This window comes from Salmo trutta, chromosome 24 (genome assembly GCF_901001165.1).
Source record: "Salmo trutta chromosome 24, fSalTru1.1, whole genome shotgun sequence".
Classification (NCBI taxonomy): Eukaryota; Metazoa; Chordata; class Actinopteri; order Salmoniformes; family Salmonidae; genus Salmo; species Salmo trutta.
In genome coordinates, this window is record NC_042980.1 from 33,414,748 (window position 1) to 33,430,158 (window position 15,411).

General features: G+C 42.1%; 1 protein-coding gene and 1 long non-coding RNA gene across 2 annotated transcripts; both read left to right on the plus strand.

The window, feature by feature from the left end:
- Nucleotides 1-7,274: 7,274 nt before the first annotated feature.
- LOC115161149 (uncharacterized) lies at nt 7,275-8,174 on the plus strand. The gene is made up of 3 exons (XR_003869186.1): nt 7,275-7,351; nt 7,851-7,895; nt 7,946-8,174. It is a non-coding gene; the product is annotated as an uncharacterized LOC115161149 (long non-coding RNA).
- Nucleotides 8,175-8,302: 128 nt separating this feature from the next.
- On the plus strand, nt 8,303-15,019 carry LOC115161155 (nectin-3-like). The gene is made up of 9 exons (XM_029711924.1): nt 8,303-8,768; nt 9,114-9,195; nt 9,671-10,018; nt 12,552-12,857; nt 13,201-13,303; nt 13,490-13,644; nt 14,165-14,267; nt 14,396-14,426; nt 14,827-15,019. The coding sequence occupies exons 2-9, from the start codon at nt 9,141-9,143 to the stop codon at nt 14,944-14,946; spliced, it is 1,221 nt and encodes a 406-aa protein (XP_029567784.1). The 5' UTR covers nt 8,303-8,768; nt 9,114-9,140; the 3' UTR covers nt 14,947-15,019.
- Nucleotides 15,020-15,411: the final 392 nt, after the last annotated feature.

Genomic DNA, 15,411 nt, shown 5'->3' on the forward strand with positions numbered 1-15,411 from the left:
GCGCCTTCTGAGAGCCTATGGGAGCGTTAGAAAATATCACGTTACAGCAGAGATCCCCTGTTTTGGATAGAGATGATCAAGAAGGCCAAGAAATAGTCAGAGAGGGAGCTTCCTGTTTGGAATCTTCTCAGGTTTTGGCCTGCAAAATGAGTTCTGTTATACTCAAAGACACCATTCAAACAGTTTTAGAAACTTTGGAGTGTTTTCTATCCAAAGCTAATAATTATATGCATATTCTAGTTTCTGGGCAGGAGTAATAATCAGATTAAATCGGGTACGTTTTTTATCCGGCCGTGAAAATACTGCCCCCTATCCATAACAAGATAAAGGAGTTCTGTATCTATAATTCTTAAAATAATTGTTATGTATTTTGTCAACCTTTATGATGAGTAATTTTGTAAATTCACCGGAAGTTTTCGGTGGGAATGCATGTTCTGAACATCACACGCCAATGTAAAAAGCTGTTTTTGGATTTAAATATGAACTTGATTGAACAAAACATACATGTATTGTATAACATAATGTCCTAGGAGTGTCATCTGATGAAGATCATCAAAAGTTAGTGCTTCATTTAGCTGTGTTTTGGTTTTTTGTGACATATATACTTGCTTGGAAAATGGCTGTGTGATTATTTTTGTCTATGTACTCTCCTAACATAATCTAATGTTTTGCTTTCGCTGTAAAGCCTTTTTGAAATCTAACAATGTGGTTAGATTAACGAGAGTCTTATCTTTAAAATGGTGTAAAATAGTCGTATGTTTGAAAAATTTTAATTATTGCATTTTTGAGGATTTTGTATTTCGCGCCATGCTATATCACTGGCTGTTGAATAGTGTGGGACGGTTACGTCCCACCTTGCCCAGAGAGGTTAAAACATTCCCAAACCAGAAACCGTGGATTGATGGCAGTATTCGCGCAAAACTGAATGCGCGAACCACTGCTTTTAACCAGGGCAAGGTGACCGGAAACATGACCGAATACAAACAGTGTAGCTATTCCCTCCGCAAGGCAATCAAACAAGCTAAGCGTCAGTACAGAGACAAAGTGGAGTCACAATTCAACGGCTCAGACACGAGAGGTATGTGGCAGGGTCTACAGTCAATCACTGACTACAAAAGAAAAACCAGCCCCGTCGTGGATCACGATGCCCTGCTCACAGACAGACTAAACAGCTTTTTTGCTCGCTTTGAGGACAATACAGCGCCACTGACACGGCCCGTTACCAAAACCTGTGGGCTCTCCTTCACTGTAGCCAACATGAGTAAAACATTTAAACGTGTTAACCCTCGCAAGGCTGCAGGCCCAGACGGCATTCCTGGCCGAGTACTCAGAGCATGCGCAGACCAGCTGGCTGGTGTGTTTACAGACATATTCAATCAATCCTTATCCCAGTCTGGTGTCCCCACATGTTTCAAGAGGGCCACCATTGTTCCGGTTCCCAAGAAAGCTAAGGTAACTGAGCTAAATGCCTACCGCCCTGTAGAAATCACTTCCATCATCATGAAGTGCTTTGAGAGACTAGTCAAGGACCATATCACCTCCACCCTACCTGACATCCTAGACCCACTCTAATTTGCTTACCGACCAAATCGGTCCACAGATCATGCAATCGCCATCACAGTGCACACTGCACACTGCCCTAACCCATCTGGATAAGAGGAATACCTATGTAAGAATGCTGTTCATCGATTACAGCTCAGCATTTAACACCATAGTACCCTCCAAACTCGTCATTAAGCTCGAGACCCTGGGTCTCGACCCAGCCCTGTGCAACTGGGTCCTGGACTTCCTGACGGGCTGCCCAAGGTGGTGAAAGTAGGTAACAACATCTCCACCCCGCTGATCCTCAACACTGGGGTCCCACAAGGGTGCGTTCTCAGCCCTCTCCTGTACTCCCTGTTCACCCACGACTGCGTGGCCATGCACGCCTCCAACCCAATCATCAAGTTTGCAGACGACACTACAGTGGTAGGCTTGATTACCAACAACGACGAGACGGCCTACAGGGAGGAGGTGAGGGCCCTCGGAGTTTGGTGTCAGGAGAATAACCTCACACTCAATGTCAACAAAACAAAGGAGATGATCGTGGACTTCAGGAAACAGCAGAGAGAGCAGCCCCCTATCTACATTGACGGGACAGTAGTGGAGAGGGTGGAGAGTTTTAAGTTCTTCGGCGTTCACATCACGGACAAACTGAAATGGTCCACCCACACAGACAGCGTGGTGAAGAAGGCGCAGCAGCGCCTCTTCAACCTCGGGAGGCTGAAGAAATTCGGCTTGTCACCAAAAACACTCACTAACTTTTACAGATGCACAATTGAGAGCATCCTGTCTGGCTGTATCACCACCTGGTACGGCAGCTGCTCCGCCCATAACCGGAAGGCTCTCCAGAGGGTAGTGAGGTCTGCACAACGCATCACCGGGTGCAAACTACCAGCCCTCCTGGACACCTACACCACCCGATGTCACAGGAAGGCCAAAAAGATCATCATGGACAACAACCACCCGAGCCACTGCCTGTTCACCCCGCTATCATCCAGAAGGCGAGGTCAGTACAGGTGCATCAAAGCGGGGACCGAGAGACTGAAAAACAGCTTCTATCTCAAGGCCATCAGACTGTTAAACAGCCATCACTAACATTGAGTATATACTGTACGCTAATACCATCTACTGCATCTTGCCATCTTGAAGTAATTAAATGTATCACTAGCCACTTTAAACAATGCCACTTTATATAATGTTTTTCTACCCCACATTACTCATCTCATATGTATATAGTGTACTCTACTGTATACCATCTACTGCATCTTGCCATCTTGATGTAATGTATCACTAGCACTTTAAACAATGCCACTTCATATAATGTTTTCATACCCTACATTACTCATCTCATATGTATATACTGTACTCTATACCATCTACTGCATCTTGCCATCCTGATGTAATTGTATGACAAGCCACTTGTCCGTGTGACAGGCAAGCCTGGAGGAATGTGCCTACTCCAGGACAACGGAGCGGACAACGTCAGGCACAAACATCCGGTTATCTGGTCCCCCACAGGGTTCGGCTGGGACCGCTGCACCTCCCGGACTTGTTTCCTGATACCCAAGCTGAGTTCTGTCGCCAGACACGAGGTGGGCAAGATGGTCTCGATCTCCGGGGTGGTAGCTGTGCGGTTATAGCGGTGAGACAGGGCATCCGGCGTGACGTTTTTGGACCCTGGCCTGTAGGAGAGGGAAAGTTGAACCGGGTAAACAGCAGGGCCCATCTCGCCTGCCTGGAGTTGAGGCGATTGGCGGTGCGGAGATACTTTTGTGGTCAGTCCACACAATGAACGGATGTTCTGCACCTTCGAGCCAGTGCCTCCATTCCTCCAATGCCATCTTCACATTTCACATTCAAAACATCCAAATTAATTTTATCCCCCAAAACTGTCAGAATGGCTAATACCTTCTACCCCCAGACCATCAGGCTGCTGAATAGCCACTAGGTGGTTTCTGCTCTGCCTGTCCCCCTCCTGCCCACCACACTTCCTCCCCCTCCCCCATTGCTGCTCCCCTTATGGATATCCTCCACCCCCCTCCCATTGATTTTTTTTCTTTACATTTGGGATGAAATTATCAACTGAAGAGTCTGCCTATATACTCATGTGATCTATTGGTAACCATACGTTGTTTTGTTATTTTGTTAGTTTATGTGTGTACTTTGACATTCAACTGTTGACAACTTTTTGTGAAACCAAGATACAGGGTGATCCATGCATAAGAATGGGAGGCAGGGATTGTCAAACTAATACTGGATGTGCTTGTGTCGTCTTAGAGAAAGAGAGGGTGAGAAAGAGTCTACTTGTTGCTCATGATCTGGTGCTTCTGTCCCCAACCAAGGAAGGCCTACAGTAGCACCTAGATCTTCTGCACAGATTCTGTCAGACCTGGGCTCTGGCAGTAAATCTAAGTTATACAAAAATATTAAATTCACTTTAATAAGTGTAGATGAAGGGGAGTAGACAGGTTAAAGAAGGATTTAAGTGCCTTTGAACAGGGTATGGTAGTAGGTGCCAGGCACACCAGTTTGAGTGTGTCCAGAACTTCAAAGCTGCTGGGTTTTTCATGCTCAACAGTTTCCCATGTGTATCAAGAATGGTTCACCACCCAAAGGACATCCAGCCAACTTGACACAACTGTGGGAAGCATTGGAGTCAACGTGGGCCATCATCCCACTGGAATGCTTTCCACACCTGCAGAGTCCATGCCCTGACAAATTGAGGCTGTTATGAGGGCAAAAGTGGGTGCAAATCAATATTAGGAAGGTGTTCCTAATGTTTTGTACACTCAGTGTATATTAAGGCTATCTGTCTGTTGTAATGGATATTGCCGTAGCACAAGCAAGATGCAGTCTACCCATTGCATTGGGGCAAAACTATCAGCTAACTGCGCTGTGTGATGATGAGTTGCTGAAAAAATAACTCTGCCTCCCAATAGCCAATGCACATTAAATCGCTCTTTGCTGCCTGTCTGTCTTGCTTGTTGATATGCTGTATAGGCTACGTATAGTTTACCTAGAGTAAATAGCTGCATGTAGGCTAAATCCCCTCCTGAAAAAATAACATGAAATCATTACACTGCAAGTTATGTCGAAGTTAATTTTGCTTTGATTGCCGTTACACTAGACAAAGAATTAAGTTTGTTCAAACATTCGACAGCGGAGTCACAGAGTGAGTGCGCACTGAGTAGGAACTAAAAGGACTCGGAGGGGGAGCGCGCAGGAGATCCTGCACAAGCGCAGAAGATCCTGCACATGCGCAGAAGTCTTTACTCCAAAACTTCTGGGCTCCAGACATCCATAACTGCAGCCACTGTTTTTTACAGTAAACTTTGGTACTGTTGTTTTACCCCTGTTGTTTTACAGTACCTTACAGTACCTTACAGGTAAATGCACTGTTAAAAATGCCCTATAATTTTACGTTACACTACCGGCTACTGGGTGTTACTGTGTTTTTACTGCTAAATCAAGGTGTTTTTGCTGTATGCTGCTAACTGTTGGCACAAATACACACATATTAGACCACACCCCCAAATATGCTAATGTTCCTCACCAGTACATTGTCCCTACCTACATTTCAGAGCACAGTGATTGTACCTTATATTCAAAATGTTGGGTCCAACATTTTACCATGAAAATAGATTATCCGCACAACCAGTTCCATGTGAGTTCTTATGTGTGTACCTTTGACAATTTTTTGGCTACCCCAACCCCCGGCGAACAGCTCCGCACCCCCTGCAGCTACTTGCCCAAGCCTCCCCAGCTGACGGGCCGCCCCCAGGTGGTAAGGGTAGGTAACAACACATCTGCCACGCTGATCGTCAACACTGGGCCCCTCAGGGGTGTCTGCTCAGTGCCCTCCTGTACTCCCTGTTCACCCATGAGTGCTTGGCCAAGCACGACTCTAACACCATCATTAAGTTTGCAGACGACACAACAGTGGTAGGCCTGATGACCGACAACAATGAGACAGCCTATAGGGAGGAGGTCAGAGAACTGCTAGTGTGGTGCCAGGATAACAGCCTCTCCCTCAACGTGATCAGGACAAAGTAGATGTTTGTGGAATACAGGAGGAGGAGGACCAAGCACACACCCATTCTCATCGACGGGTCTGTATTGGAGCAGGTTGAGAGCTTGAAGTTCCTTGGTGTCCTCATTATCAACAAAATATAATTGTCCAAACACACCAAGACAGTCATGAAGAGCGCACGACAACACTTATTTGGCATTGGATATTGCCGTAGCACAAGCAAGATGCAGTCTACCCATTGCAGAGATCCCGTGTGGCTCAGTTGGTAGAGCATGGTGTTTGCAACACCAGGGTTGTGGGTTTGATTCCCATGGGGGACCAGTATGGAATTGTTTTAATGAAATGTTTGCATTCACTACCGTAAGTCGCTCTGGATAAGAGCGTCTGCTAAATGACTAAAATGTAAATGTAATATCCTCAAGGTTCTACAGCTACACCATCGAGAGCATCCTGACTTGTTGCATCACTGCCTGGTATTGCAACTGCTTGGCCTTCAACCGCAAGGCACTACAGAGGGTAGTGCGCATGGACCAGTACATCATTGGGGCCAAGCTTCCTGCCATCAAGGACCTCTATACCAGGCGGTGTCAGAGGGAGGTCCTAAAATTGGCAAAGACTCCAGCCACCCTAGTCATAGACTTTTCTCTCTGCTACCGCACGGCATAGTCACTTTACCTCTACCTACATGTACATATTACCTAAATTACCTCGACTAACCTGTGCCCCTGCACATTGACTCTGTACCGGTTCCCCCCGTATATAACCTCTCTACTGTTATTTTATTGTTGCTCCTTAATTATTTGTTATATTACAATTTTTCTTCTTTAAAGTTTATTTTACAAAATACTTTCTTAACACTCATTTTTCTTATCTGCATTGTTGGGGCTTGTAAGTAAGCATTTCACTGTAAGGTCTACAACTGTTGTATTCAGCTCATGTGACATACGATTTGATTTGTTAATAAGTGGTTGCGTCCCATACTTTCAGCCTGTTGGCCTGAGGTAGGACTAAATATATTTAAATAGTGGAGTAGGGTGGTGTTTTTATTTTTGATTTAAGTGAGTGTAGGGTTAGATCGGGGGTCGGCAACCCGCGGCTCTAGAGCAGCATGCGGCTCTTTAGCGCCGCCCTAGTGGTTCCCTGGAGCTTTTTCAAAAATATGAAAATGGAAAAAGATGGTGTGAATATATATTTTTTTAATATAATTTATTATCCAATGCTGTAAAAATGTGTATAATAAATATTTAATTTCAAAATTTCTGTCAACGAAGATTTACGTCAAAGCCTGCGACACACGTTTCTTTCAGCTCGGCGTAGTGCCAGACAGGTGGCTGTTGCAAACAAACCGGCGGGTGTGTCATGGGCCATGGATCCCAAAGGGAAAAAGAGAAAGATAGCTGAGGAGAACAGAGGATTCCACAGTTCTTGGACCGAATCATTTGCTTTAATTGCCAATGTGGAAGGATTGCCTGCATGTTTGCTTTGTAATGAGAAGTTGTCAAAAAACAAAAAGAGTAACGTGGAAAGACATTTCCATTCTTCCTGACAGTTATAGGAACATGAAGAAATATGCATTTGGAGTATTATCCATCTTTGGATCAACATACCTGTGCGAGCAGATATTCTCAAACATGAACTACATAAAATCCAAATACCGCACCCGCCTCACAGATGAGAGCTTGCAGTCCTGCGTGAAGATTAAGATTAAAGTTACATTTTACATGCCCGATGTTGAGAAGCTGTCCAGTGATGTCCGAAAACAGAAGTCACATTAAACGGGTAAGAACACAATCCTGTCATAGGCACATATTTAGTAACAAAGTGGCTGTTTTTATAAAGTGATTTCTGATTTTTGTCAGTATATTGTAACGACCCGATATTGTGTTCTGTGTTTGTGGGTGTGTTATGGTTCTCATGGCTACTAGCAGGGGTTAAATGTGTCAGGACAGAGGGAAAGGTTGGGGGGGGTATGATGGGTAATCCCGCGGGATTTGGAAATGCATAAATAGGGATTACTGTCTCATCATCTTTCTCTCTCTTTCTGTTCGGGGCCTTGATCTGTTCCTATGGGGGTGACCCTTAACTCGAAATGGTATAATTGTGTACGTTCGGCATTTAGCGGCGTGGGTTGTGGCCACAACAATAGCCCAGTTTAGGAATAAACCTGTGTTCTAACCTGCACACATAGAGTCCGTCTCTTTTCCTTTTATGACCCAGCCGGGTCATTACAATATATTTGGAATGACACATAGGGATTTTATTGTGTTTTGTTGCTCAGGTCCGAGGATGGCTGCATTGTATTGTGCGTGTCAAAAGAGAAGAGGTGCTGCTGCATTTTACCCTTTTACATTTGCAGAAAACTAAAGAGAAGAGGATAATGCACAGAAATCGAACTTAAACTGTATTTTAATTTGATATACTTTACCTTTTCAAAAGGCTGCTGTTTTATTGCACTCTGTCTGTTGCCCGTATTATTGAGGATTGAAAAGGACTGCATTTTATTTCCATGGGAAGGTCTGAAATTACAGGAGACCTATTATTCACGTTGCACATTTTGTTGTTGTTTTTTCGAATCCTAAAATAAAAATGACATCAAAAATCTGATTTCTGTATTGTATTTCTATAATTTCATCAATGCAACGAAACATAATACATTAATACCATAATGGAAGTTAAACTTAAAGCACCATCGTACAGCAGAGTAGTCACGTGGTGCGTCATTCTCTCCAGGTTGCGCTGCAGGTAAAATAAACGTTTAATCATGAATGCTCATTATGTATTTGTAGCCTACTTATCATTTTGACAGTAGGCTAATATAGACACTTACAGCATGTGTTGCCTTCATTATAAGGCTTATATGAGGCTTTTAACTTTTCGCGGCTCCAGACAGATTTGTTTTTTGTTTTTTTTGGTCCAATATGGCTCTTTCAACATTTTGGGTTGCCGACACCTGGGTTAGATGGTAGAGTATTTGTCTATTTATTTGTCTATTTTTTAAGCAAAGTATAAAGGAGTTATACTCCAGCCTAGGAGGCGGTAATGCAACATTTATTCGATGCCAACCGACGTTAAACATCATCGAAGAAGAACCTTTTCGGTTGGACTCCTTTACTGAATAAGCGTTTTCCTACTGGAGCGTTAATCTGGTTGGAAAAGGTGTCGGCTGCTTCAGCAGAAGAACTTAGATTCATCAAAGGTTTGTGGCCTATTACATTTACAGTTGCTCTTGTTTAGTTCCATTATGACTGACCAATGTAGGACTGTTTGTTTATTTTTGTAATAAGGTATAGGCTACTTTGCAAGATGTGCATAGTCTCCATCAAAGAGTAATGATTGCAGACCATTGCTCGAATAATTAGCATTGTATGCAACATAGTGTAACGACCCTGGGTTTATAAGAGCGGATATCGACTCTACCGCACGAGCATGCTTTTGTAGCTTACCCAACATAACTGTCGTACATAAACAATTAATAGGTCGTCATTATTACAAAACGCCAATCTCAAAATATAATATAATGCTATTATTACATTTTCCCTAGTGATCCTAGCAATGAGAAGAGCAAAGCATGTTACTGAAGCTGTGCTGTGTGATTCTACTCATCATCCAGAGGGATACAGAAAGTATGTTTCCAATTGATGTCATAAAATGCCATAATTTTGAGTGCATGTTTTTTTCAGTCCTGGTCCTTTTAGGGTACCATAAGGCACACACATTAGCTCAGTATGTTAACTATGTTTTTAACTCAGTCGTTTTGAGACATGCTGAGCATGCACACGTATCTAGGAATGTCTTGGATATCTTACTCTTGATTAAGTGTAAGAATAGAGTCAGGTCTTTTGGCTTATTATTCTAATAACATATTCACTAAGTAGTTTCAGCCTAGACTGGACCCAGATCAGTATGTGCTTTAGCCATTTCTTTTTACAATAGCCACATTTCAGCATCAATAGGATATCATAGTTCATAAGCACAGCTAAATACTAATAATGGTCTTATCTGTGTGTTTATGTAACATCTCTGTTTATTAGAGTTCATAAACATCTATTCTACAGATCTCTTTTGGACTTGTTTTTTTGGCTTGTGTTTTCTCTTCAGGTACACAGGTGATTGGAGGACGCAGGACTGTAGTACTGGGGGAGGATGTGGACTTATCCTGCAGACTGATAGAGACAGACGAGGACCTCGAACAGATAACATGGCAGAAAAGTACTTGGGAAGAAACACAGAACCATAATTTTATGCTGATTCAACCCAATGGGGTTACTAAGTTTATTGCACCAAATGGATTGAGTGGTAGAGTCCAGTTTATTGGGAACCCATCAGAAAACCTTGGATCTATTAGAATAACAGCTGTCAGACTGTTGGATGAAGGCACCTTCACATGTATCTTCAGTGTTTTCCCCAGTGGCGCATACACTACAGAGATACCTCTGACTGTGCTAGGTAAGAACTCTTCCTTCACTCTTTGATTCGATGTTTCTACTTTTGAAAGTCTAGAAAGACTGCGTGTGATAATCAACACTCGACAGCTAAAAAGTTGGTTGGTACATTTTTTTACAAGATTTTATTTGATCTTTTATCAACAATACAAAACAGACACATACAAACAACTACATCATACATACAAACATCTACAGCACACCCGCCAGACCCACTAGCCCCCACCCCTATTTCCAGCACCCGCTACACTTTCTGCCACATGGCTTCAAACTGCACGATTTTCTTTCTCTCAGTCACACACGCTCTTTCAATTTTTTTAAATTAATAAAGCATTTGAACTTTCCATTTCGTGAAAGACGGAGGATTGGCTTATTTCCAGATTTTGAGTAAAAGTTTTGTTTAAAGATTATTGATGAGAAGAGTATTGTCCAACCCATCGGGTATCTCATTGCACCCTCATATGTCATGTCTTGAAATATAAAGACGGACAAATTAATAGTATATTTACTATGCAGTACCTCTGCATCTTGCCAACTCCGCCCATTACTTTTGAAACATTCCCAGAAGGCTTATTGAGTCATTAGTAGTTTTACACTCCAGACATGACTGCCGTTGTGCGGTAGAATTTGTGAATTTTGTGACCTGTATTTAAATTCTATAAATGTATTTATTCTGGATTAAGCGTACATTTTTGTTAACTAATCTCGTTAGTTATGTTCCAACCTTCCCTCCATCTTGTGCTAATATCAGTTATTTTAAATCTTCCAAAAGTTTATATTGTCTGTTGAAAAGGCTCTCTGCAAGGTTTTGTAAAGCTTACCAATCATATGAACATCCTTTTCTGACTCATCGGAAGGCAAGAAAGGACATGGAACCCTTCTGAACTTTTATAAGACTTTCATTGTATTATTATTATTTACATTTTTTTACTTTAACATCAGGAGTTCCGGTAATCTGATGAATTTCAAAACATGTTTTAAACTCTACGTATATGGCAATATTTGTACATGTGCCTTTACTACTATAGCCCATAGAAACACATTGAATAACACATTCATTAGGGGCAAAAAAGACAGTCAAAGAATATAACTGGGAGATATAAGAAATCTCCGGAAATATTTGTATTTGTTAACACTTTCTGAAGGCACTGTTTATTTCTGGTGTAGTGTAAAACACTCAAAACCACGCCCGACGTTATCATATTTCTCAGTGTGCTCTATTGGAGGTAGATTTATTGTTTGTTTCAATATCTGTGTTTTTGCAAGTCCAGTGATTAGTATATTAATATTATGCTACACTAAGATAAATAACATATATTTTTCTAAACTAATCCAATATGTTACAAGTTGGATTTATTGCACCCATTACTCAGAAAGTTATTCCAGTTCAGATGATTTAGGTAGGCTTATTTATCAGTCTTACCTACCCTGGCAGTCATTCTGAATGCAAGGTGATTAAAAGTTGCAATTGTTTTATATCCTCAGTGGCTGGACACCAATAGCAATGACACATCACTTTCCAAGCCAGCATAATGTGACTTGCAGGCCTGATGTGGCCTGTAAAGCATGAGTTTCCTTTTTTAGGGTATAACTAGGCACTCAAAGAAAGGCTTAATGATATATACTGTATGTAATGCATTGTCATAAAGAGTTTAATTTTAAAGGCTAATAAGGTTGGTGGAACCATTCATAGAGGGTTCTAGGAGGATTCCTTCAAAGATATAATGGTTCTTGGGTGGCAGGGAGCCAAGCGGTTAGAGCGTTGGGCCGGTAACTGAAAAGGTTAACACTTTGAATACCTGAGACAACAAGGTGAAAATTCTCTTGATGTGCTCTTGAGCAAGACACTTAACCCTAATTTCCAGTGGTGCTGTACTACTATGGCTGACCCTATAAAACACATTTCACTGCACTTATCTGGTGTATGTGACAGTACATGGAAGCAGCCTCTTCCAAGGGTTCTAACTACCACCAAGAAGGGTTCCCGTATGGGGACAAACCAAAGAACACTACATTATATGGTTGTATTTAGCGTCTTTTTTCCTAAGAGTGTATCCTCTTACTCAAGCTGTAACCAGGAGAGTACAGGCATTAATAGTTTACCTAATGGTGGAACAGATGTTGGAATATATACACCACTATATACAGCATTCCTGAACGGCATAATCACTGGGATTGTGAATGCTTGTCAGTGGAACTGCTGAAAATGGAAAACCAGCTTTAGTGATGTGTGTGAAACTTAATACCTCAGGTGCAGGTACCTCTCATCAGGGAGAGCTAAAACCTGTTAACTGGATTTGACCAAAACTCCAATACAGTAAATGTATCGCTACAAATGATGTATATTGCAATTGGCCAGATAGAGAACATGATTGGGTTTATTTAAAGTTTGTTGGTCATGTAACATGAGCATTTGGATACGTTTCACATGATGAGCTGTGTGTATTTTGGTTGTTTTATTCATTTATGGTTCCACATTTATAATTAGTGATTTGTTCATGTTTTCTATTCTCTGTTGGTTTGTTTTCTGGTCATAGTCCCTCCAGTGGTGAATGTGACAGTCGATGTTACTCCTGTCATTGGGCAGAATGAGGTTGTCTTGGCAACCTGTGTGGCTGCTGGAGCCAAGCCACAGGCAGATGTGACATGGAAGACGGGTGCATTTGGCAGTTTGTTGAGGAAGGTGACCAACTCTACCCAGCACGCCAACGGCACCACCACAGTACTCAGCCACCTGCTCGGGGTACCAACCAAGGCAGCCAATCAGCAGCAGGTCCAGTGTGTGGTCAACCAGTCTGCCCTGGTAACAGAGAAGACCTACAACTACAGCATAAACATCCACTGTAAATATATTCTACTACCACTGTCCTACACTATAGACATCCACTGAGGCACACAAGTGGTATGGACCTTTATGCGCTTTCATTGTACTGCTCCTCTACTGCAAGTAATCTATCAAACTGAAATGAAGGAAGACCAGGTTCACAAACAAATAATTCTTAGTGTTGCCTCATCTGTGGATTAAAGTTTCTTTCCTGCCCACTGCTCAGAGCCTGTAGTGTCATTGTTATGGGTCTGTCTTGGTGTGTAGGTCTATTTACATTCTATATCTGCAGTAACTGTAACCATTTCTCTCTCTCTCTCTCTCTCTCTCTCTCTCTCTCTCTCTCTCTCTCTCTCTCATAGATCCACCTCAGTCAGTGAACATCACCCTTAGTGAGGCCTCTAAAACCACAGTCTTACTATGTGTAGCAGATGGCAACCCACACCCCAACTACACCTGGAGCAGGTACTCACTCCTATGTAAACTAGTTAAATCCAGTTTAAATGTAAATGTTAGGTGAACTTGTTTAAACATATGAAACAGATTAGCTTGAAGCTTCAGTATGTTCATATATTATGCTGGTAGTCAAATGATGCCTTTGCCTATCTCACACACACACACAAAGCCCTTCTCCTCCTCTCTCTCCCCCAGGGTGGTCCAGCCATGGCCTGGGTCTTCAGTGAGAGCAGAGGGAGACAAACTGCACCTCCTCAGTCTCAACTCTGAGCTGAATGGTCTCTATGTCTGTGAGGCCTCCAACCCCTACGGACGAGCAACTGGCTCCCTCTATGTACACACATCCTCTGGTGAGAAGCACCTGAGAGAGAGAGACACACACACACACACTATTCATGCTGGTTGCTTAACTATTTGCTTATGCTGTTTTATAAGATGCTTATAATTGTTCTATGATTGATTGATTGATTGAATAGTTTATTGTCCCATAGGGACATTTGTCTGGTAACAATATTGGCATTCGTGGCATACATATAAAACACATATATGAAGTTATGAGAAATGTGATGTAGCATGGATAACAAAGTTGAGCCAGATGCTCACTTATCTTTCACTGCATGTGTTAGTATCAGACTTATTGCCTCATTACCCTTTCTATTGGAAGTTACTGTATAACCACTAACTAAGATGGTCATGATACACACTTATCTCTTACTGCATATGTACATGTCTTATAACCTGGTATTTTCTCTTTGCTTTCTGCAGGAAAGTGTTTTCATTAGAGCCATGATGGTTGCTAGGGCAACAAGATTACATGTAATTATAAATACAGACTGTTTCTTATATTAATTGTATCCCCTCTCTTCACAGAGACCTCTGCTGTCTGTTGGGTTCTACTGGTCATTCTATGTCTGATTGTTTCTGCTTGTATGGCACTTGTATGGTACTGGTGGAAATACAGACAGTTTCCTTGGTAATATCAACTACTGTAATATTATGAACAGAATTTTGCATTGTGAAAATAATGCATTTGCATTAGATGATCATCTATTGATTTTGCTCAAGTTAATATATTTTCTTTTCCTGGACTATATTTTCCAGGAGTTCAATCGTGGCCAAGGCACCAGAACAGGTATGCTGTGGTTAGTGAGTAGTTACAGATGTAGAATCTTAATTTGAGTCAGTTTGCTACAGAAGGAAAATAATCGTGCAGCAACAGGAAATATGAAAATTATAATTCATAGACATTTTTGTAAGGGTTGATACATTTTTCATGAGGAAAATCTAATCTGAAATTTCAAAGTGGAAACTGCAAATTTTAGAAGCTTTTTTAACCTCAAATATACTACAAGTGTTAAATGTCCTACATTGCAGGGAAGTTCCCCAGTTCCCTCAACTGGGTGATCAAATGAAGTTGCTACATATGTATTTCACTGACCTCCATTGTTTTGTGACTAAACTTACGAATTAGGTTTCTCATTAGCCAATGGTTTCTATGTAATGATACTGTAATAATGTCCGTTTGATTCCAGACTATATCAATATCTTCCAAGACGAGGAGACATGACAAGGTTGAGGAAGGTGAAGATGACTCATTAGCTGCAACTGTCCAAACCAGGAAGGAGCCTGAGGAGGAGGAAGAAGTATCATGATGTATGGAACAATATACCTTATTTGTTTTTTGTAAACATTACATTTTTAATTTGGGTTATTCCAAATGTGTTTTATGTTTGATAGATTGTCTGTTCATTAAGTATATTTATTGTGTTAGCTCAAAGAAATCGCCAGACAGGTTTAAGGGAATGCCAGAAAAATCCCATTCTCCAATGTTCTAACCATCTGCAAAGAATAGGCACATTATCCCGAGTGGCGCAGTGGTCTAAGGCACTAGAGATCCTGGTTCGAGTACAGGCTCTGTCGCGACCGGGAGACCCATGGGGCAGCGCACAATTGGCCGGGTTAGGGGAGGGCGTGGCTGGCAGGGATGTTCTTGTCCCATCGCGCTCGAATGACTCCTGTGGCGGGCTGGGCGCATGCACGCTGACACGGTCGCCAGGTGTACAGTGTTTCCTCCGACACATTGGTGTGGCTGGCTTCCAGGTAAAGCAGGCATTGTG

Bases quoted from the DNA above. Each gene is read 5' to 3' on its own strand.
- LOC115161155 (XM_029711924.1), top strand. From the start codon at position 9,141: ATGTTACTGAAGCTGTGCTGTGTGATTCTACTCATCATCCAGAGGGAT. The intron at 9,196-9,670 runs GTATGTTTCCAA...TTTTCTCTTCAG, and splicing joins CATCCAGAGGGATACAGAAA to GTACACAGGTGATTGGAGGA. The intron at 12,858-13,200 runs GTAAATATATTC...TCTCTCTCATAG, and splicing joins CTACAGCATAAACATCCACT to ATCCACCTCAGTCAGTGAAC.